The sequence below is a fragment of the Dipodomys merriami genome, unplaced genomic scaffold (genome assembly GCF_024711535.1).
Source record: "Dipodomys merriami isolate MVZ:Mamm:240054 unplaced genomic scaffold, mDipMer1.0.p SCAF_4, whole genome shotgun sequence".
Classification (NCBI taxonomy): domain Eukaryota; kingdom Metazoa; phylum Chordata; class Mammalia; order Rodentia; family Heteromyidae; genus Dipodomys; species Dipodomys merriami.
The window spans coordinates 79092198-79113826 of NW_027205603.1; the positions used below are offsets into that span (position 1 = coordinate 79092198).

General features: G+C 37.2%; 1 protein-coding gene across 1 annotated transcript in view; it reads right to left on the reverse strand.

Moving 5' to 3' along the window:
- Nucleotides 1-719: 719 nt before the first annotated feature.
- Mrpl13 (mitochondrial ribosomal protein L13) overlaps nt 720-21629 on the reverse strand; it is a 33153-nt gene continuing 12243 nt past the window's right edge. Inside the window, exons 3-7 of the mRNA XM_069991835.1 lie at nt 21337-21430; nt 17674-17734; nt 13083-13169; nt 10516-10637; nt 720-933 (exon numbers count right to left, since the gene is read on the reverse strand). Coding sequence (XP_069847936.1) covers nt 912-933; nt 10516-10637; nt 13083-13169; nt 17674-17734; nt 21337-21430 — 386 coding nt within the window. The 3' untranslated portion in view covers nt 720-911. The remainder of the gene's footprint in view (nt 934-10515; nt 10638-13082; nt 13170-17673; nt 17735-21336; nt 21431-21629) is intronic.

Genomic DNA, 21629 nt, shown 5'->3' on the forward strand with positions numbered 1-21629 from the left:
AGATGAGGTACCTCCCACTTCCAGCCCCCAATGAAATAAAAGGAGCCTCCAAGGAGCTGGATGACGCCATTTTCTCCCTTTCCTCATGAGAATTTGGCTTTGTTAGCTCTGCTTGGCAATAAATCTTTTCCTCTACCTTGTGATCTTGTCCGAAGGTCTTTTGGGTTACTTTCTGCCTGGGTTACATTTTCCTTTCAAATATAATCACATGTTCTTGTGTTCCCAAGCTTTGCAACACTGCAAGTTGGAATAAAGTGAAACCAATCACACAGGGGACTTGGGGACAAGAGTATAGCATATTTTGCAAGATCAGAATGCACAGTTGGCTGCTGATCTTCATGTTTACTTGGCATTAACTGGAGAAAACCTGCTTAGGAACCAATAGGATGATGTGAACTATATGGCTATTTATAGACACATGTAGTAAGAAGATATTCATCCGTTTTCTTCCTATGCTGTTCTGGAGAACTGGATTGGCTCTCTAGAACACAGAAAAAGATGACAGCAGCCTGAAAATACTTTAAACATTACAGCACTAAATTGGAAAGGTGAGCTCAGCCGGATGGAAGACTAGGTAAAGTAGACAAAGAAAGGAAACAAAGGCGAGGCTTGTTCCCAGGGCATAAGAACAGGGATCTAGAACTGGAGAAAAATCCAGTGATGGGCATGTTGGCAACTTACATCTGTGAGCTACATCCATGAAATGTGACATTGACTAGTTAACCAAATAGGCAATTTTATTATCATCATTTATGACATTTAAATCAGATTAAATAAAATAATGCATTTCATTGCAATTTCCTGATGGACCAGCCCTCCCTTGGTGGGCTTCATCCTGCTGCATGGAAGTAGTTGCTCCAGTCAGAGAAACTTCAAGAAGCAGCTTAACCCCCTCTGTAACTGCCACTCTCTTACAGCCGGTAATCTTCAGGTCTGAAAGACAAAAGCAATACTTACTTTTTCAGGGATCATGATTTTACTTCCTCCTGGCTGACAAAAGATTTCTTGTCCAATTTAAAATGAAAATAACTGTTCACTGAGAAATATCTATGAATAGTATATTTAAATATTTGATAAAAATATTCAAATCAAGGAAGAGGTAAATGACAATTCCATGGACCTTTAGAAAATACAGATATGGCCACCTGACACCTACTGGCTTCAATTTTCAGTAAGCTCTTCTCACAGAAAGGACTACTGTGATCTTAAGAATTGGAAGGATTTATCTTATAAATACAAATTTTGAGCAAGCAATCTCCCTATTTGTATTATTATATGTTAAATTTTATTTATCTCTTGAGATTGGGTCTTGCTTTGAACCTTAGCCTCTTGAATGCTGAGATTACAGGTATACAATCAGATGTAAACTTTCATTATGAAACATATATCACATGTTTCTACCTCAGGTATTTTCTCTTTTTATATACATATAATTGTTTTTTCCATATTTATGTCTCAATAGTATTAATCATGACTAAAGGTCATTTCCGTTAGTAAATTAGAACATTTTCAAATACATGCTAAATCTGGCTCAAATAATGAGCAGAATCATAACAAAAAGAATAAGGAATCATACAATGCACAAAAGTAAAGTGTCCTGTTATCTCTCAATAGTGTGTTGGTATTAGGTTTTCATGGCGTTTTCTAAAAAAGATAGTAGCACAAAATGAGCAAATAGTTTTGAAACAGCTGTAAAAATATTTGATAACCTGGAGTTCCTTCAGAAAACTAGATGCACCCTGCTTGCCTTGGAATGATTTATCTAGCTGAGAAAACATTTACAGTATTTTTTTCTCAAACTGAATACTTATGAGAAACCAGATAGCCCAGATCAGCTGACCCATAGCCTACTGGCTGAGTAAAAATACTATATTGCAACTTGAAATTGTTTAGTGTGAAACTGATGAGCGCAGGCAGGCACTGACCTAGGCAACCAGCCAGAAAGTCTTCTCCATATCAGCGGACCAGAACAACACGCAGACAAGCCTGTCACTGTGGTTACGCAATCTCTTTCTGAAGATAAAAGCTACAACTGAAGTCTAGGAAACAACGTGATGTGATCCTTCCCAGGGGCTCCCGAGTGCACGGGAAAGGCCCGCAGTGTGACTGGTGCAGTCCCTGCACACCCCGGTGAAGGGGTGCCACACAAGCGACCAAGCCATCCCTTCCCCATCCCCCTTCCTGAAGACTGCAAAGGGAGCTGGTGATACAACTGGAAAGAAATGTAAGACATGGTTCCACAAGCAGCCTCGGTAATGCCACTCAAGGAAATTGTGTTTAGTCAGCCACTAGCTGTCTCTCCATCGCAGGTTCATTGTTAAGACAGGATGAAATGACACCACCACTGTTTTGGTGGAATTCAGAAGCAGAACTGGAAATACAGGTGAAGGATGTAATCTTCTAGGCATACAGCTACTGACCTCAAGGGAAAAGGGGGTACACAAAGCCCTAATTTAGTTCCGAATAATTTTGGAGAAAGATTAGGGACAGTTTGGACTGAGGGAGTAAGGAGTGAGAAGAAAGGTGGGGTTCAGGATTTTGAAGAAGCAGTAACACATTGGGGGTGAGATGGCTGGAAAGGAGAGGGAGGAGGGAGAGACAGAGGAGGAGCTACAAGAAGACAACTATTCAAAGACAACTACTAATTTCCAGCTTCAAGAACTCAGCGAATGGCCAAGTTATTTTTCAGGATGGGGACTGGAAGACTGGTGTTGAGTACATGGTAAGTAGGCAGACACTGGGGTTGGGAGTTTCAGGCAGGTTGAGGGAAGTGGGGGCACACTCACTGGCGTCTAACATCGATCCTTTCTCTCCCACCTCCCTTCTTCGTATTTCATTACCTTGTTCAACACTTGGCCACGGCCCACTCTTCGGCAAAGTGGACATACTTCAGAAGAAAACACACCATCTCCTGTGACATGGCCCTAGCTAACCTCTTTGGGTCATTATTTTTAATCCCAGGTTTCTGCATTCTGGTCCCTCTATACCGCTCAGGGTTGCTTGGATGAAACTGTCATACTGCTGAGTTTGAGATTTTTCTCCTCTGCCTGGGATGACTCTAATCTTTTCTCTGTGTGACTAATCTTTCAGACTCCACCTGAAAGGTTCTATCTTTGGCAAGCTCTTCACAACTCTCCCTTTCTAAGTCTCGCAGGCCACCTTTTTCTAAGGCTGTGAGAACTTCATGCACACTGCTACTAGAGATTTTGCAACTGCACTGGCTCTCACTTGTACATAGCACATGCTGAGTGAACTAGTAGGAGACACACATGATAAGACCTGTTCTATATGAGACATTTTACTTTATCCTCACAACACCTTCATGAGAAAATCTCTTTTGTTTTTTTTGTCAGTCATGGGGCTTGAACTCTGGGCCTGGGCCCTGTCCCTGCATTCTTTAGCTCAAGACTAGCACTCTACCAATTGAGACACAGCGCCACTTCTGGTTTTCTGGTGGTTTATTGGAGATAAGAGTCTCATGGACTTTGCTGCCTGGGCTGGCTCTGAAACGTGATCCTCACATCTCAGCTTCCTGAGTAGCTAGGATTACAGGCGTGAGCCACCAGCGCCGGGCTAGAAAGTCATTTTTTTAAACCCCTCTTTACCCTAATGTGTGTCTAAGAACACACTCACAGTGAGGGAGTAGTAGGTTTATCCACTCATCCGTTCCTTTCTTTTACTGACAAGTAACTGGGATCTTTTTCAGATGATTAATTTGCTCCCGGAAGGGGGTGGGAAGTTTCATGGCCAAGACACTGGACACTTGGGATGCTGACCTAACTAGTGACGTGTTTTCATACTGAAGGTGATCAACACTGCCTGGCTTCAGGAGGTTCTCCTGTGGGGAAGACAGGCTTATGCTAAATATGGTTCTGTCTCTTTCTGTAAACACAAACAAAAGCCAGAGCACATATAACTCATTTGCCCTGCAAATTCCTTTCCACTTAAAGAGGGAGGCCTAAGACACTACAAGAGGTGAAGCCAGATGTGGTGTTTCATGCCTGTAACCATAGCACTGGGGAGGCTGAGGTAGGATGTGCTTTGTTTTTTTTTTTTAACTTTCAAAATTTTTATTATCTTTAGGCAGTTGGACAAAAGGAGTTCAAGTCAACATATGAATTTATGACTACAATGCATTTGCCTTTTAAACACTTTGTTAAAATAAACAAATACTTTGTTCAGTTAGGTTCTTTCAGGCTACTGGGACTAGGCACCCCTAGCTACTTTGTACTTATGATTTTAAATGTTTCCATCCCTATCATCTGAAGAGCAGTAACCTTTCTCTTCCTTAACGTTTTTCTCTCTCCCTGCCTCTTTTTCTTCTTTTCTTTTAAATTTGATTTTTTTCTTTTTGTCAGTCATGAAGCTTGAACTCTGGGCTCAGGTGCTGTCCCTGAGCTCTTCAGCTCAAGGCAAGTGCTCTACCACTTGAGCCACAGCACCACTTCCAGTTTTTTAAGTGTTTTATTCGAGATAAGAGTCTCACAGGGTCCTTCCTTCTCAGGTTGGCTTTGAACCACAATCCTCAGATCTCAGCCTCCTGAGTAGCTAGGATTATAGGTGTGAACCACCAGCAACCAGCAATGTGCTTTGTTTTTCAAAAAAAATTTTTTTGGAAAAATTTAGACACTGAAATTTTGTTAAAAAAATTCAATATTTTCTTTGATTAAAATAAAATGGGAATTACTATTACATTCAATGATTACTTTTTAAAGTCAGCCTCTATAAAGTATAGGACCTGTACATTGGTCTGGGGTTTTTTTGTCATTTAAGTAGATTGCTTTTTTAACAGCCCACTCCGGATCTGTTCATATCCAAAGAAACACTACAATTTAGAATAACTAATTTGAGCAAAACTCAGCCCTGGAAATACTGAGGGCTTTGGTTTACGCCAATATGAACTGGTTTGAAATGGCTGGGAAAGTTGGAAAGTAGCCCGCTCTCTAAGTCCAGCTAATAACTTCTGACAGTGAAGGGGAGCAAATTAAGCTAGATCATGTGGGGAAGAATGCCACATGACCAGACCAGCATAAAATTATGGAAAATCTTACAGCTGGCCAGATCCCTGATCTTGAGGGGATTCAGAATACAGAAAAGTCTCTGATATAAAAGTATATTTTATACAGATATAAGTAACTTTTTTCTTAATATTACTTTATTGCTTTAATATTACTTTAAAACAGAAGGTAAGTACATTTTTTGGAGCAAAAGTGGTCAGGTCAGAGAGCATGTACTAGGCTTAAGTCCTTATTCTCTTCAAGAGTGGCATAGGAAGAAATCCACTGAATAAGATGCGTGCCAAGAAAATTCTAGGGCTACTGTTCCCAGCACCAGGAACTACTCATTCCTTGTGCACATCTGGATGGATTACTATTAAACCCTATAAATCTAATCCCTTTCTACAGAAAGACACTTTGGGCCTTTTCCCAGAAAGACACCATGGTCATTCTTATTCTTCCTCACCCTTCCCACCTCTATTTTGTATATTTTTCATAGACTATTCTGTAAAGAGCAGGTACCAGGAACATAGATATTCATCATAAATACCTGTTTTTAAGTATTAATTGATGTTGAATTTTTCTACTTACTTCCTCTAAAAGGTGAAAGTTTTGCTTAAAATCTCTTGATTCACAAGTGAGGAATTACAATGTAAAGCAATTCAAGTTGACATTTCTCACCTATTTTATTTTTCTTGAGAAGCTCTGGTACAGAATTTTGTAAAACTTGAAAATAAAAGTTTTATATGATCGAAATTAAAAAAATTTAGCCTACATAATAAAAAAACACTTCCAAGCCAGGCACCAGTGGTTCACGCCTGTAATCCCAGCTACTCAGAAGGCTGAGATTTGGGGATCATGGTTCAAAGCCAGCCCAGGCAGAAAAGTCCATGAGACTCTTATCTCCAATAAAGCACTAGAAAACTGAAGTGGCACTGTGGTTCAAGTTGTAGAGTGCTCGCCTTGAGATGAAGAGCGCAAGGACAGTGCCCAAGCCCTAAGTTCGCTGGGAAGGTGGCTCAGTGGTAGAGCGCTTGCCTTGTATGCATGAGGCCCTGGGTTCGATTCCTCAGCACAACATAAGCAAAAAGCAAAAAGCCGGAAGTGGCGCTGTGGCTCAAGTGGTAGAGCACTAGCCTTGAGCTGAAGAGCTGAGGGACAGTGCCCAGGGCCAGAGTTCAGGCCCCATGACCGAACCCCCCACCCCCCCCCAAAAAAGCCCCATGACTGACAAAACAAAAACAAAAACAAAAACAAATTAAAAAAACTTCCATTACAATGACAGTATTATAACTTCCATGATTAGGTTTTGTGATGTGCTGGCAAAATTGCAGTAATTATGAAATAATTTTTGATATTGTTGAAGTAAGCTGTCCATTTGAAAGCTACAATTTCAGGCATGTGAACCACAAAGAAAGGATAGTGCTAGAGCTTGCTTTTTTACTTTCTCCCCTTTCCTAGAAAAAGAAAAATTCCAATTGCAAACCCTATGATCACCTCTTGCATAAGGTAAACACATTTATTTTGTTCCACCAAGAAACATAAAACACAGCTCCATGGTTATTGTCTTATAAGCTTACTTGTTTGTATAGAAGATACCAAGTATATCCGGTAATTTAAGAAGTTAAATAAACAGCCAATATCACCCATGTGGGAAAATGGCTTTTCATTTAAAAACATATGGCTTGTCATAGACATGTTTCCTTCTTTATATTCTACCATTATTTTAAAAAGTGATTAATCATATAGTTAGAAAAAACAAACCTATGGACAAATGGGATTGCATAAAATTGCAGAACTTCTGCATGGCAAAGGACATTGCTAGCAAGATCAATAGAAAGCCCATGGATTGGGAGAAGATCTTCACTAGCCATACAACAGACAAGGGTCTCATATCTAAAATATACCTGGAACCCAAAAAATCAAATCCCCCCAACAAATCCTCAAAGAAACAACTGCCCAATAAATAAGTGGGCTAAAGACTTACAGAGAAACTTCTCTGAAGAAGAAAGAAGGATGGCCAATAGACACATGCAGAAATGCTCAACCTCCCTAGCCATAAAAGAAATGCAAATCAACACAACATTGAGGTACCGCCTCACCCCAGTTAGAATGGCTATAATCAAGAACTCTAATAACAACAGATGCTGGAGGGGATGTGGACAGAAGGGAACCTTACTGCATTGTTGGTGGGAGTGTAAATTTGTTCAATCTCTTTGGAAAGCAATATGGAGGCTCCTCAAAAGACTCCACATAGAGCTCCCCTATGACCCAGCAATCCCAATTTTGGGCATTTACCCAAATGATCACAAACAAGACCACACTAAAGCTACCAGCACAACTATGTTTATTGTAGCCAGATGCCCCTCAGTAGATGAATGGATCAAGAAAATGTGATATATATATTCAATGGAATTCTATGCCTCCATCAGAAAGAATGACATTGCCCCATTTGTTAGGAAATGGAAAGACTTGGAAAAAATTATATGAAGTGAAGTAAGTCAGGCCCAAAGAAACATAGATCCCATGGTTTCTCTTATTTGCAATAACTAGTATATGTCTGAGTCAAGCAGAAAAGGTCAGATAAGTTGATGTTAGGGGAATGAACCCCAAGATAAGTATTCAAATGTTTTTTTTTTCTTTCTTGCGATTGTTTCTAACATATTTATAAGATGATTTCTTTGTTGCTTTGTATGTCCCTCCCCCATGGTATAACACCTGCTTTCACTGTATTTGATGGTTGGTATAATTTGTAGAGGGGAAGGGAAAAAACAAATCGTTTAAATAGGGATACAGGTGGACCCATTGCAACACTGAGATGTACAAGTCGTTATGTCGAAAAATGAACTTTACAACTTTGGTGGGGGGGGGTGAGGGTTGAGTGAGAGGGTTGGGTGAGGGGGCGGGGCAGATGGGAAAGGGTAGGAAGGGGAAACAAAGGAGGAGGCAACAATGCTTGATAAGAAATGTACTCATTATCTTGCCCATGTAATTGTAACACCTCTGTACAGGATTTTCACAGTTAAAAAAAAAAAAAAAAGAAAAGCAAACCTAACATGCTGAACAGAATATAGCCTCTGTTAGAGATGTACAATTGTTAAAATAAAATCCCAATAATGGTAGGTTTTAATTAAGAGTAAAACAATTTTGTTAATTATCTGTTGGGTACGAAGCTCAACCTGAGAATTATTACTACTGTCTAAAAGTTCTTAACTTATTACAAAATAGCTAATAGATATATTTTACCAAAAGTAATACAGTAGCCCAATTACATTATAAACACGTCAAGTTGTATTACCAGGGAAACACAAAGACCAGAGCAGGCTACTTGGATGTCTATTTGCTTTTGGAGCAAGGCAGGGACGTCTTTTTCAGTCAAGTCTCTGCACATTCACTATCAGATTTGTCTTGAATAAACTCCAATAACTACATTCCAAAGGAAGATTGTACTCTTGGCTTAGCTATTTTGGGTGGAACAAAAGCATATTTTATGTAGGTTCCTCCTCCAACAGATTTTCTTTATTTCTTTTTATAAAAGCAAGCTTGCATAAGCACTCTCATTTCCAGTGTATCTAATGCTTACTAGCAGAACAACTGAAATGCTAGTCCAGTAAGGCAAGTGCTAGCCACATGAATTTATTAGCTCTTAGGTATAGCGGTTGCAGGGAAAGTGCTCAGCAACTATGTGGCCAGTGGCTACTGTATCTGAGACTCAGGTAGAAGACTTTCTCATCACTGCAGAAACTTGTTTAGGACAGCATGAAATAAAAGATAGCTGTTTCTCGGGCGAGATTTGGTTAGCCCCAATGACTACTTTATCATGGATACATGCTTTTCATGTAATAAAAGACTAACTGGATTAGATGTCAGTTCTAACATGAGGGGAGAATGACATTTTGAAAGATTTATGTTAAATGACTAGTATACCATACCCATGATACAGCCTCAAGTTTCAGTAAGTGTATATCTACTTTATTATTTTGGCATTGGCAGCTAACATATGTTATTGTGTGACCACTTATATGGAAAGATCATAACTTTAAAAAACCATAAAGAGAAGCCTGCTGTTTAATGCTAATACATATTCCTGCTATAGAGAAATGCAGAGTAAAAAGGGCAGGAAAAGCCACTTCTAGACTAGTCACTAAAAAAATGCACCAAGTAGTTCTAAATTTCTTCAAACATTATCCTTTAAAATGACCACAGAACAGAAGGGAACCTTACTTCATTATTGGTGGGAGTGTAAACTTGTTCACCCACTTTGGAAAGCAGTATGGAGGTTCCTCAAAAGACTCCACATAGAGCTCCCCTATGACCCAGCAATCCCACTTTTGGGCATTTACCCAAATGTTTACAAACAAGACCACACTAAAGCTACCAGCATAACTATGTTTATTGCAGCATTATTTACCATAGCTAAGATATGGAACCAACCCAGATGCCCCTCAGTAGATGAATGGATCAAAAAATGTGGTATATATACACAATGGAATTCTATGCCTCCATCAGAAAGAATGACATTGCCCCATTTGTTAGGAAATGGAAAGACCTGGAAAAAATTATATTAAGTGAAGTAAGCCAGGCCCAAAGAAACATAAGTTCCATGGTTTCCCTTATTTGCAATATCTAGTATATGTTATGAGTCAAGCAGAAAAGGTCAGATAATGTGATGTTAGGAAAATGAACCCTTAGATATATATTTAAAGGTATTTTTCTTTCATGCATTCATAAGATTATTTCTTTGTTGCTTTGTATGTCCCTCCCCTACAGTATAACCCCTGTTTTCACTATATTTGATGTCGGTATAATTTGTACAGGAGATGGGGAAAAACAAGTCGTTTAAGGATACAGGTGGACCCGTTGCAACAATGAGAAGTACAAGTTGTCATGTCGAAAACGAACTTTACAACTTTGGTGAGGGGGGGGGAGGGGAGGATTGGGTGGGGTCGCAGGGGGAGGCTGGGAAGGGATGTGAAGGGTAAACAAAGGAGGAGGCTGCAATGCTTGGTAAGAAATGTACTCATTATTTTGACCATGTAATTGTAACCCCTCTGTTCAGTATGTTCACAAAAAATTAAAAAAAAAAAAAGACCACAGAAAAACACATTCTAATTCTATTACTATGTAACACAGATATTGAGTGACCTAATTTGTTTTAAAAATGAAGCAGGAATCACTTAATGAAGGAAGCATTCTGATCAGAACTTTCTGATTATCATAAGAGGAATGACAATTAGTTGTGGATGTTAGTACACTGCCACACTGCTTTGGTTAAACTGCTTTAGAGTTCATTTGAGAATAGTCATGATCTATAACTGTGGATGTTTACAGATTCAATGCTATCTTTGGGAGGTCTAGTCTTCAGAAAAAGGCATCACAAGGACTCAATATAAACTCAATTATGACAGTAGTTCTGCAAACAAACTTTTTTCCCCATTTTTCTAAAACAATGAATATATTCTTCCCGTCTCAGGGAATACCAAGTTCTACTTTAAAGATAAAGAAGGAAGACACTTACGGAGACCACACTCTCGGGAAAGCTTCTATTTCTTCCTGGGTATATTCATCCAGTCGTTTGGGCACTTTCCGTGGCTGAGGAAGCTCTTCCACTAAATTCTTAAGAATAGCTTCTGGAATATCCTATGTTAAACACATTTGAGGCTAAGTATCTTTACTATACCTTTCTTAAGAATGAATTATTAATACTTAGGAATTAAAATTAAGCAAAAGTAACCCCACTTTTGTAATAACTATAAAACATTAAAAAACACAACAAAAGCAAAAGAGCTCAAAGAATGAGCAAATACAATCTTTAATTTATATAAATCCTTGAAACAGTGGGCCAACAATCTAATGCTATTATGATATACTGTTAAAAAAAACAAAAGAACAACAACAAAACCTGTTTATAGAGCCAAATGTGGTGGTATATGACGCAAGCCCCAAACTGGGGAGGCGATAGCAGGAAAAATGTGAGTTCAAGGCCATATAGCAAGACCCCGACTCAAAAATATAAACAGACAACCAAAAAACCCAGAACAAAAAAACTGTTTACTCCCTCTTCAGCTGTAACAAGGCGTTTCCTTGGTTCATGACCATTTTTTCACCGGTGAGTGTGCACCACCTGCCCAGGGCTCACACACCCACTGCCTTTGCCTTTCCACTGGCCTTCATGTTGCTGGCAGTTCCTAGAAATGGCTCAAACTATGCACAGACTGGGTCGTTATCAACATATACAAAAAAAAGACATCTACGGTAGTGGTTTGTTCTGAGAAGCGTTTTAAACATATTTTCATCTCCTTCCCATCGCTTCCTCCAGACATTCAAATACTCATGCATAATCGCAGATTCAGAACAAGCAGAGATGATGTCTGGATACACGAAACACTGTTAAGTGACAGTTTTTACACAGAGAGAGGGGCTATGTGATGGTTTTGTATTTATGAACTTTAACAACTATCTCACGCTGCTTTGGGAAGCCATTAGCAAAAGCCTGAGATCACCTGATAAGACAATTCTCAGAGCTGCTTACTCAGTGGAGGCTGCAGGTCACATGGCTGCTGGCAAATGTGTGCTAAACAATGGAATTCTGACAAACATGACTTTTCCAAATTTCCTTACCATTAAGAGGAATTTACTGAAATGAAACAACTGATGTGAAATGAAGAATTAAAATTGTTGATTAAGCATTAGACAGAATAAGAGCAGAAGAGCCTCCTTCAGTCTGCACACAGAGACAGTGCCCAGAAATGCTAACTGACTGGATTTAGTGATGCTAAGAGTTCTTCACAGAAGGGGTATTAGCCTAATGAGTAAGATGAGAAAAAGAAATAGTATAAGGGCTTGGTGATCACTTGCTTTGTTACTACTGTTTGTGTAGCAGTTTTTCTTTTCTTTTCTTTTTTTTTTAATGACAGGGTGTCATTATATCCCTCAGACCAGCCTGGCATTCACTATGTGCTCAGGCTGGGCTTGAACTCACTATTCTCTGCCTATATTGGGACTACAGATGAGTATCACCATAATGGGCCATGTTTACAACATTGTATTGCACAAAAATCTCAAATCTATAGAAATGCTGTGAGAATACAGTTGAACACTTATCAGAATATGGTGAGATTACACTGAATACTTAAATTCCCCAAAAGTTAACATGCTATGTCTGCTTTCTGGTTTTGTCTATTTGTATACTCTTTCTGAGTAAACTATTTCAGTAACCTGCAAATTATTCAACTCTAAAAATTTCAGTAGGTATCTCCTAAATATAAGCATAATCTATATATCTATGTCACAAGTGTATGTTCTACAAGGTGAATACCAATAAAAATACTTTTCATCTATTAAATATCATTTATTTCAACTTCTCAAAACTGGTTTCTTTCACATAACTTAAAATAAATTCACAATTTAGTCAAGGATTACATGCTCCTTTAATATGAAGTTTCCTTGCCTTCTTTTTATGCAATTAGCATTTAGAAGAGGTCTATTATGTTGTAGAATCTCTTTATATTTGGATTTTCCCAAATGTTTGTTCATGATGAAACCTAGAGTATTTTTCTGCTAGATGCCACACAGTTTATTTGGAATCTTCAGTGTTTCACAGCAAGAGGCAATTCATGCCACTTTGTCCCATACCAGCATATCTGATCTTAGGTTTAGGGTAAGAATACCTCAAAATGGCTTTGCTCCTTTGATTCTTCTGCCTCAGTGTTTGAGTCTTATTTTTGTTACTTTCTATTATTTTACTATTATCACTGCAGAAACAGAAATCCCATGCAAGTGTATAATCCATAATAACTTTGCCCTTTTTCTCAAGAAAGAGTTCCTTGTTCAAAAGACAGCAGATACTAAGAGGAAAAAACAAAGAACTTGTAGACTCTTGTTAGCCTAATGATAGTTTGTTTTACAGCTTAAAACAGGATGACTTATCATTTTATATATGTGCATGTTTTATGTGTGTATTTAAAAATATAAAATATATCAGAAGTTGAGATACAATTATGACTAAACCTAGCAATATGAAAGGAAGAAAAATGCTTAACGAAACATTAGTAAAGGTATCTTTACCACTGATTATGGACCCACCTCGTCTGGAAAAAGATGTAGCCTTTGCATCATTGTTCTCCTGTGAAGGTTTTTTGGCAGCATGCCATAAATAGCCAATTTCACAATCTGAAAAACATATAAAGAAAGGAAACAATTAGATAGGCTGACAAAAATTCATAACTATGGTTCAGCATGAAGGTCAGAAAGAAACTTAAGTAAATGTGAAAAGAATACAAAAGGAACTTTTATTTGTATATTATCATACTCTAGGCCATTAATTATTCTATTTTTGTTTAGTTTTTTCATTTAATGAGGAAATATTAAAAATATTAAAAGATTAAATATTAAAAGAATCCACTTTTGTGCTAATTTTAGATAGCCTCAGAAGAAATTCTCTAGCCTGATGCAATTAACTGGTTCAAATAATCTGTCACCCACAGCAGAATCTAGGATGCCTTCACCTGTTTCTTGCTGGTTGGTAGGTTTTCAATTCATAAATTAAGACTAACTACAGTTACTACAGACTAACTACAGACACACTCTGTAAGACACAAGCCTACAACAAGAGTCATGGCTAACATTCTAGGGAAACTTACCATGTGCACACTACTGGTTAGAAATCTTTCTTATGACTCAGAGAAGTAGCCATTATAGCTAGACTTGTATTGTAGATAAGGAAATGGATTTAGTGAAGATAAAGAATTTCCCTAGTTTCAGTTTCCCTAGTTCCCTAGTTGGAACTCAAACCAAGCATGCAGGCACCCCATATAGGCAGACACACTCTCTAACTTATACAGAGGCCAATGCCCTTTCACTCTATCACATCCATTCCCAAAGCGGTACTCTAGGTTTTCCATGACTTACTTATCCATTTTATAGTTCTATACATTGCTGGTATGAACATAATTTTATGTACACTTGGTCAAGGCTATGTAGTTTTACCGTGTCCCACATTTCCTGGGTTGGGGGGAGTGCTCCTGGTATATAATATAGATGAATATAGTATCAGTTCTTCATGAAAGTACTGACACTTTAGAAGTGTTAAGTCGATTTTTAGTAATTCCGTAAGACAATTTGATGTGTACTAGCGTCAAACCATGAGAAGAAAATGTATTAGAACAGGGCTTTATTGCACTTTCCTACTCCTTTTATTCACTTATTAAATCAGTATGTACCTTAGGACAGATAAAAGATAATGACATATCACATATATTTTCTATGTGAGTGCTGTATTGAATCTATGTTGCGGAGACTTTATTTCTATGTAGATTTATAATGTAAAAATTACAAGTAACTAAAATTCACTTGCTCAGTCCCATAAACCACATTTCAAGTGGTGACTACTATGTGGCTACAGGCTATCACAGCTGATAGGAGAGAGAGAAGATTTTCATGATGGCAGACATTTCTATTGCACAGCACTGATCTAGGGACTGTTTATTTGATATTCTGAACATCCTAGCGGTAACTAAATTCTATTACTTTCCATGATCTTAGAAAATTTAGTAGTATTTATCTGAATTACTATGTTGGCACTTAAAACTTTTGTTCAATTAAAATGCAACATCATCCTCAAAGTAGTGAAAGTGAAAAAAATGTAAAAATGTTACATGCTAACAAGGGGGAAAAGACATCATATAAACCCATGATAAAATACCATGTATACACAATCTAGTTGGATAGACTTCAAGGATAAAGACTTTAATAATTCAGGAAGGTCAGAAAGTAAAAAAGATAGAACAAGTATGATGAACAAATGTGAAAGAGCCTTATTCCAGGGCATGTGCCATTTATTTCACATAAAAGAATTGTATTAGATATAAAAAGTAGTTGCTGGGTGCCAGTGGCTCATGCCTATAATCCTAGCTACTCAGGAGGCTGAAATCTGAGGATTGGAGTTTAAAGCCAGCCCAGGCAGGAAAGTCTATGAGACTCTTATCTCCAATTACCACCAGAAAACCAGAAGTGGTGCTGTGGCTCAAGCACTAGCCTTGAGCTGAAGAGCCGAGGGACAGTGCTCAGGCCCAGAGTTCAAGCCCCTTGACTGACAAAAATAAAATAAAATAAAAAGGAGTTAACATACAAAAGGCTCTATGCTACAACTTACAAGGACAGGAAAACTTCTATGTACACTAAAATTAGAATTTACTGTTTAGTCATAATAGTATTTAAAAATATTTTTAAAAATTATACCCTATTTAAATATTAAGTCTATGTACATCAGATGTCCATTACCAAGAAAATAATTCTCTGGTAAGTCAGATAAGCCAAGTACTGATTAGCAAATTATGTCTGCAGGCACACTCGTCTGCTGTAGACAAACATAATTGCAAATAAAACAACTGACATCTTCCTTAAGCAGATAGTTTTTTTCTCAAAATTAAAGTCAAAATTAAATTTTCTAAAATAGTAAGATCTTTTTTTAATCGTAAAATATAGAATTAAAAAAATATTTATTGTTTTTCTTAAAAGTGTTTGATAACCCCAACTAATCATCCAAAATGCAAACTGTAAACACAACAGCAAAGAAGATCTTTTAATGAGGTAATAAAAATAGATTTAACTAAACTATCTTCTAAGCCTTTAGCAATTATTTGTAATTCATTTCAATGTTTACTCATAAAAATATTTGAAATAATTACTGCAAGTGCCATCAAATTTTTATGTTAAAAAGTTGGACTGTGGTGCCTCCTAGTGTATGGTTAAAATGTATGAATAAAAAAAGAAATTAATTTAGAAACTCCTTAAATATTTACAAAGTACTGAAAGTACAATTCATTGTAATATTTATGGTATATTGTCAGCATTCTTTACTATCACTTTCAATATATAATATCCAAATCTTATTAGTTGTTAAACAGATTACAATAACATGTAATAGTCTAAAAAACACTAGCTACAAAACAGAACACTATTTCCTAAGAAGTGCTCTCTGAGCACACTTCTGAAAATCGATATAAATAAAACCAATAGTAGTGTACTGTCAATTGAAACCTTGAAAGTACTATAAGAAAACAGAAGAAAAATTCAGAAAACCATAGGCATATTTGCTGAGTAGAATTGCCAGGAAAGTAAATACAGGAATTAAAAAAAAAATAGGACTGCAGCTGGGCACTGGTAGTTCACTCCTGTAATCCTAGCTACTCAGGAGGCTGAGATCTGAGGATCACGGTTCAAAGCCAGCCTTCACAGTAAAGTCTACGAGAATCTTAACTGCAAGTATGCACTAAACACCAGAAATAGAACTGTGGGTCACATGGTAGTACACTAGCCTTTCACATGGTAGAGCACTAGCCTTAAGCAAGTTCAAGCTTCAGGACCGGTATACACATATACACACACACCAAATTAAAAAAAAAAAAGGAAAAGAAAGGACGGTATCAAATTATAGTTTCTGCACAACAAATGAACCAGAATGAAGACACATTCTCTGAATCTCAGGAGGCTGAGCCCTGAGGGTCTGAGTACAAAAAAGTCTGATCAGAAAAGTCTATGAGACTGTTTCTCTAATTAACTACCAAAAAAGCTGGACTGGAGATGGGACTCAGGCACAGAATGATAGCCATTAGTAAAAAAAGTCAAGTGGGAGTATGAGGCCCTGAGCTCAAGTCCTGGTTTCCGTGTAATAAAAACAAAATAATAAAAACAAAAACTAGGAGCTGGGAAGGTGGCTCAGTGGTAGAGCACTTGCCTTGCATGCATGAGGCCCTGGGTTCGATTCCCCAGCACCACATAAGCAAAAAGAAAAAAAGCCGGAAGTGGCGCTGTGGCTCAAGTGTAGAGCACTAGCCTTGAGCTGAAGAGCTGAGGGACAGCGCCCAGGCCCAGAGTTCAGGCCCCACAATTGGACCCCCCCCAAAAAAAAAACAAAAAAAAACCCCAAAAAACAAAAACTAAAAACGAAAACAAAACCTTGAGCAGAGAAAGTACATAGACTGGGAAAAGAGTAGATGTTAAGAGTCAATAAAGTCTACAAAACAGAAAATGACATAGGCAAATATAAATCAGAAAGAGGCTACTATAGTCAATATTAGGAAAAAACAGACCTCATTGTAAGTGTTAGTGGAGATAAAGTTAGTGTACAATGACCTTGACTTATTCTTCAGGGAATATCATAATTCTAAAGTTAATCTGACTCAATTTTCAAAATGTACAAAACAAAAACCAAGATTGTAATAATAATAAACTAACAGTGTAATAGCAATCAAAATCCATAAACAAACTCTCAGATAAACAATATATTAAAAACTTATTTAGTGTGTTTGTTAATATATACAGATATATGCATATATACATAGTCACACAGGCATAAACATCTACATCAGTCTATCTTTTCTCCAAGGAATTTAGAAAAAAATTAATCATACACTAGGTAATTTATACAGATATTAAGAAAAGAAAGCATAAGAATTATTCAGTTAAATGTACAGTATAATAAACAGCAGTTGGAAGATACACATAGAACTAAATGATAATGAAAACACTACTTATCAAAGCTTGTGTGACATACTTTAAGTGAAGTTTTTGCAGCAGTGAATGGCAGTTACATTAGAAATGAAGGAAGATTATTTAAAAACTCGAGTCTAAACCAATTTTCCCCAGATGACAAATAAAAACTCAGTAGACTTACTGCCACTGGATCCCTCTGGTGAAGCTGAGCAGCTGTTACTTGTTTAAATCCACCAGGGTAGCTGTTAAGAGAAGAAAGATAATTAAACTGGGCGTAGGCAATGATATTGTATACTTAAAACTGATCATTCTTTTTAATAAATTATTATTTCTGAACTAAGATAATTATTAATGAATTAAATAGTAAGGCTATTCCCTAAAACAACCATCTACCTCCTAAGTACTTTTACTTTTAACTTTCTTGGTAGAATTCTATTATTGCTTGTAGTTTTAGTGATTCATTCATTCATTCATTCATTCATTTCCTATAGGTAGTTTATCACTTCTTTTTTTTTTTCCATCTGTCATGAGGCTTGAACTCTGTCCCTCAGCTCTTTAGCTTAAGTCTTGTGCTCTACCACTTGAGCCACAGCTCCACTTCTGGTTTTCTGGGGATCAGTCTCATGGACTTTCCTGCCCGGGCTGGCTTTGAACCATGATCCTCAGATCTCAGCCTCCTGAATAGCAGGATTACAGGCGTGAACCACTGGCACCCAGCAGTTTATCACTTCTTGATGAAAAAAATAACAATGAATCAAATATATCATGTTAAATGATAACATATTAAGTTTAAAATATTTATAAATCAAAATATTTAAATTACAAACTATGGAAGGGAAGGCCTAGGAAGATAAAATGGCACACTAGTTGATTCTGAAGTCAAGTTCAGATTCCAAAGAGATAATTATTCTTATTTGTGTGTGTGTGTGTGTTGGGGCTTGAACTCAGGGTCTTGCACTCACTTGGCTATTTTGTTCAAGATAGCACTCTACTTGAATCATTAGAGGTAAGTCTCTTAGATTTGGCTGCCTGATTGGCTTCAAACTTTGATCTTCAAATCTCAGCTTCCTGAGTAGCTAGGATTACAGGCTTGAGCCAACAGTGCCCAGCTCCTGTTTAATGGCTGTTAAAAGACCACTACTATATATTTGCCTAAATAATATCTCCTTTGTTCATATAAAATATTATATTAAAATATGGATAAAATGGAATAATACTGAAGTAAGCTTAATAATGTGGATGTTTTAGATCCAGGTCTAGAAACTAGGCTTTGCAATTCATTTTCCCATTATAATATTAGCAACTTGTTTTACCCTTCTATATATAATTTTACTCAAAACAAAACAATACTTGCCTAATCTGCTTCATAATACTGTATGTATCAAGTGGGAAAATATTTGTTAAAAAGCAATAAATTCACCATCAAAACACATGAATGTACACAGGATTTTTTTTATCCCGAATAAAGTTTCAACATTTTTTTATGCAATGGGAAAAAAGTGGAAAGTCAGTGGAGTGAGAAAAATTGAATGTTACATAAGTGTGATTTCATCCAAGAGAATTTAAAAACATTCTTAAGAGGACTGGGGCATCAGATTTTAGGAATAAAATATAAGAAAATTTAGAAATTTGCTGAGAAGGATGGTTCATTCTCAAACGGATTTGATTTTGTTTCATGGAATTTGCATTAGAAAAAGAAATACCAGGCTAGACTTCTATTTCTGTCTTCTTTTCTCTGCATGGAAAGCTATCTTTTATGCTAAAAAGATAATTCTATTTTTTAAAACACTGGGATGCCATTTATGCTATATTTTAGGAGCTTGGACTTCATCCTGAGTATCTGGAAAGCTAATGTAAAATTCTGCGTTGGGAACAATATGAATCATGGAATACTCATCGACTTTTATTAGTGAAAAATAACCACATTTTTCCCCTCCACTAGGAGATATCCTGGACAGAGTGAGGTAAATTGATTTAAAATACTAGCTGTTAAATTAATGAACACTTACTGAATGTCTACTGTCCTGGGTACTGGGGCTGCACAGACAAATATGCCAGGATCCTGTCCTTAAGAAAAATGATGAAATAAATTCTCTTGCTACAACTAACAGTAGGCCATAGTTCTAAATCATGCCAATATTTTTTAGATGGCAAAAGAGTCAGATGTGAAAATTTACCTCCAACTCACGTAACCCCTAAAAAAATTAGAAGTGGACATTTACGAAAATAAAGATTTTGAGACTAGAAGTCAGAAGAAATTACAAAGGAAAATGTAGAACTAATCATACAAAGATGAAAAAGTATCATAAAGAAAGTGTATAGTAAGCCAAAAATACAACAGCACATTAATAATAGCTAAAATATTGAGAGAATAATACGAAAAATAGGGAGCCCCATTATTATGCAAATCAGAGTTTAAGAGAGGCTGGATATGGCAGTGAATGTCTGTAATCCCAGCTATTTAAGAGGTGGCCATCTTGGGCTGGGAAGGTGGTTCAGTGGTTGAGCGCTTGCCTTGCATGCGTGAGGCCCTGGGTTCGATTCCCCAGCACCACATAAGTAAAAACCAAAATAGAAAATTACTAAGAGGTGGCCATCTGGAGGATTATAGTTCCAGGCCAGGCAAAGAAGTTAGTGAGCATGGTGTTTCATACCTATCATCTCAGCTAAATAGGAGGCACAGGCAGAAGAATCATAGTCTAAGGCTGGTTCTACACAGAAACATGAGCGCTAGACAAAAACAGGTTACCTGTCTGTTTTTTTTTTAAATCATGCAGTATAGTGCATGCTTATTAATTGTAAGGCTAAGTTCAAACTCTGGTTCTACCCAAACAAACAAACACTGGAAGAGACAAGTTTCTAATTATTTATAAAGGCAAATACGAACAACAGCACATATCTCACAGAAACCACGAGAGCAGTGAGAGCCCGGAGTGATCAATTTCAGTCCCGATTAGTATATACAGCAAAGTTAGCTGTTAGGTCTGAGACTGGAATGTGAACTTGGTACCTGCCGCTCTCACTCACTGACTTGTGATCTACCAACTGAGTCATGCCTCCAACCCCAAATTACACTAAACATCAAAAGAGAGCTTCTACTATAAACACAAAAGAAATTTATCACCACTAAGCCAGTGATGTATCAGATAATAAAAGAACACTATACACACCACACACACACACACACACACACACACACACACACACACACACACACACACACACACACACACACACACACACACACACACACACGAGGAAGAGATACACAATGGATTTACCTCCTTTTTAGATAAACAAATACTGTCGGGTAGTATGGCAGAGTTGTGTTTGGTTTACTTCAGTAAATTATACATGTAATGTGTGTAAAGGCAGTCCTTTTTTAGATGGTACCAATTGAAAAATACTTTTCTTTCTTTTAAATAGGAGCAACAGTGTTTTAAAATTCAAACATTTTCAGTATCTACTTTTTTAATTGTGAAAATACTGTACAGAAGGGTTACAATTACATGGGCAAGATAATGAGTACATTTCTTATCAAACATTGTAGCCTCCTCCTTTGTTTCCCCTTCCCATCCCATCCCCCCCCCAAAAAAAAAAAGCTTTTTTTTTTTTCCCCCTTTGGGTCTGGTCGTGGGGCCTGAACTCTGGGACTGGGTGCTGTTCCTCAGCTCTAGGTTAGCGCTCTACCACTTAAGCCACAGCACCACTTCCAGCTTTTTTCTTTTTGCTTATGTGGTGCTGAGGAATCAAACCCAGGGTCTCAGGCATGCAAGGCAAGTGTCCTACCACTGAGCCACCTTCCCAGCCCAGTATCTACTTTTTGACAACATGATTTTCTTACCCAGTATGAGAGGAATATACTTTTTGTTCCCATTTATTTCCAGAAAATGCAATATGCCTTGTGTTCATTATGACAACATGATCTCCACAGTCACCTAGATTTAAAAAGAAATAAAATACACTTGATTTAAAAAAATAAAAACTTAAGAAGTGGTCTTTGTTATTTATAAAGTTATCAACCTGCAAATAATACACTTGGGAAAGAAAAAGCAAGCCATAGTATACTGCAATCCTGGAACAGATTTCAGTTACTTTTTTTATACATCACCTAAGCATAGAAAGAGTTGGCTGGCC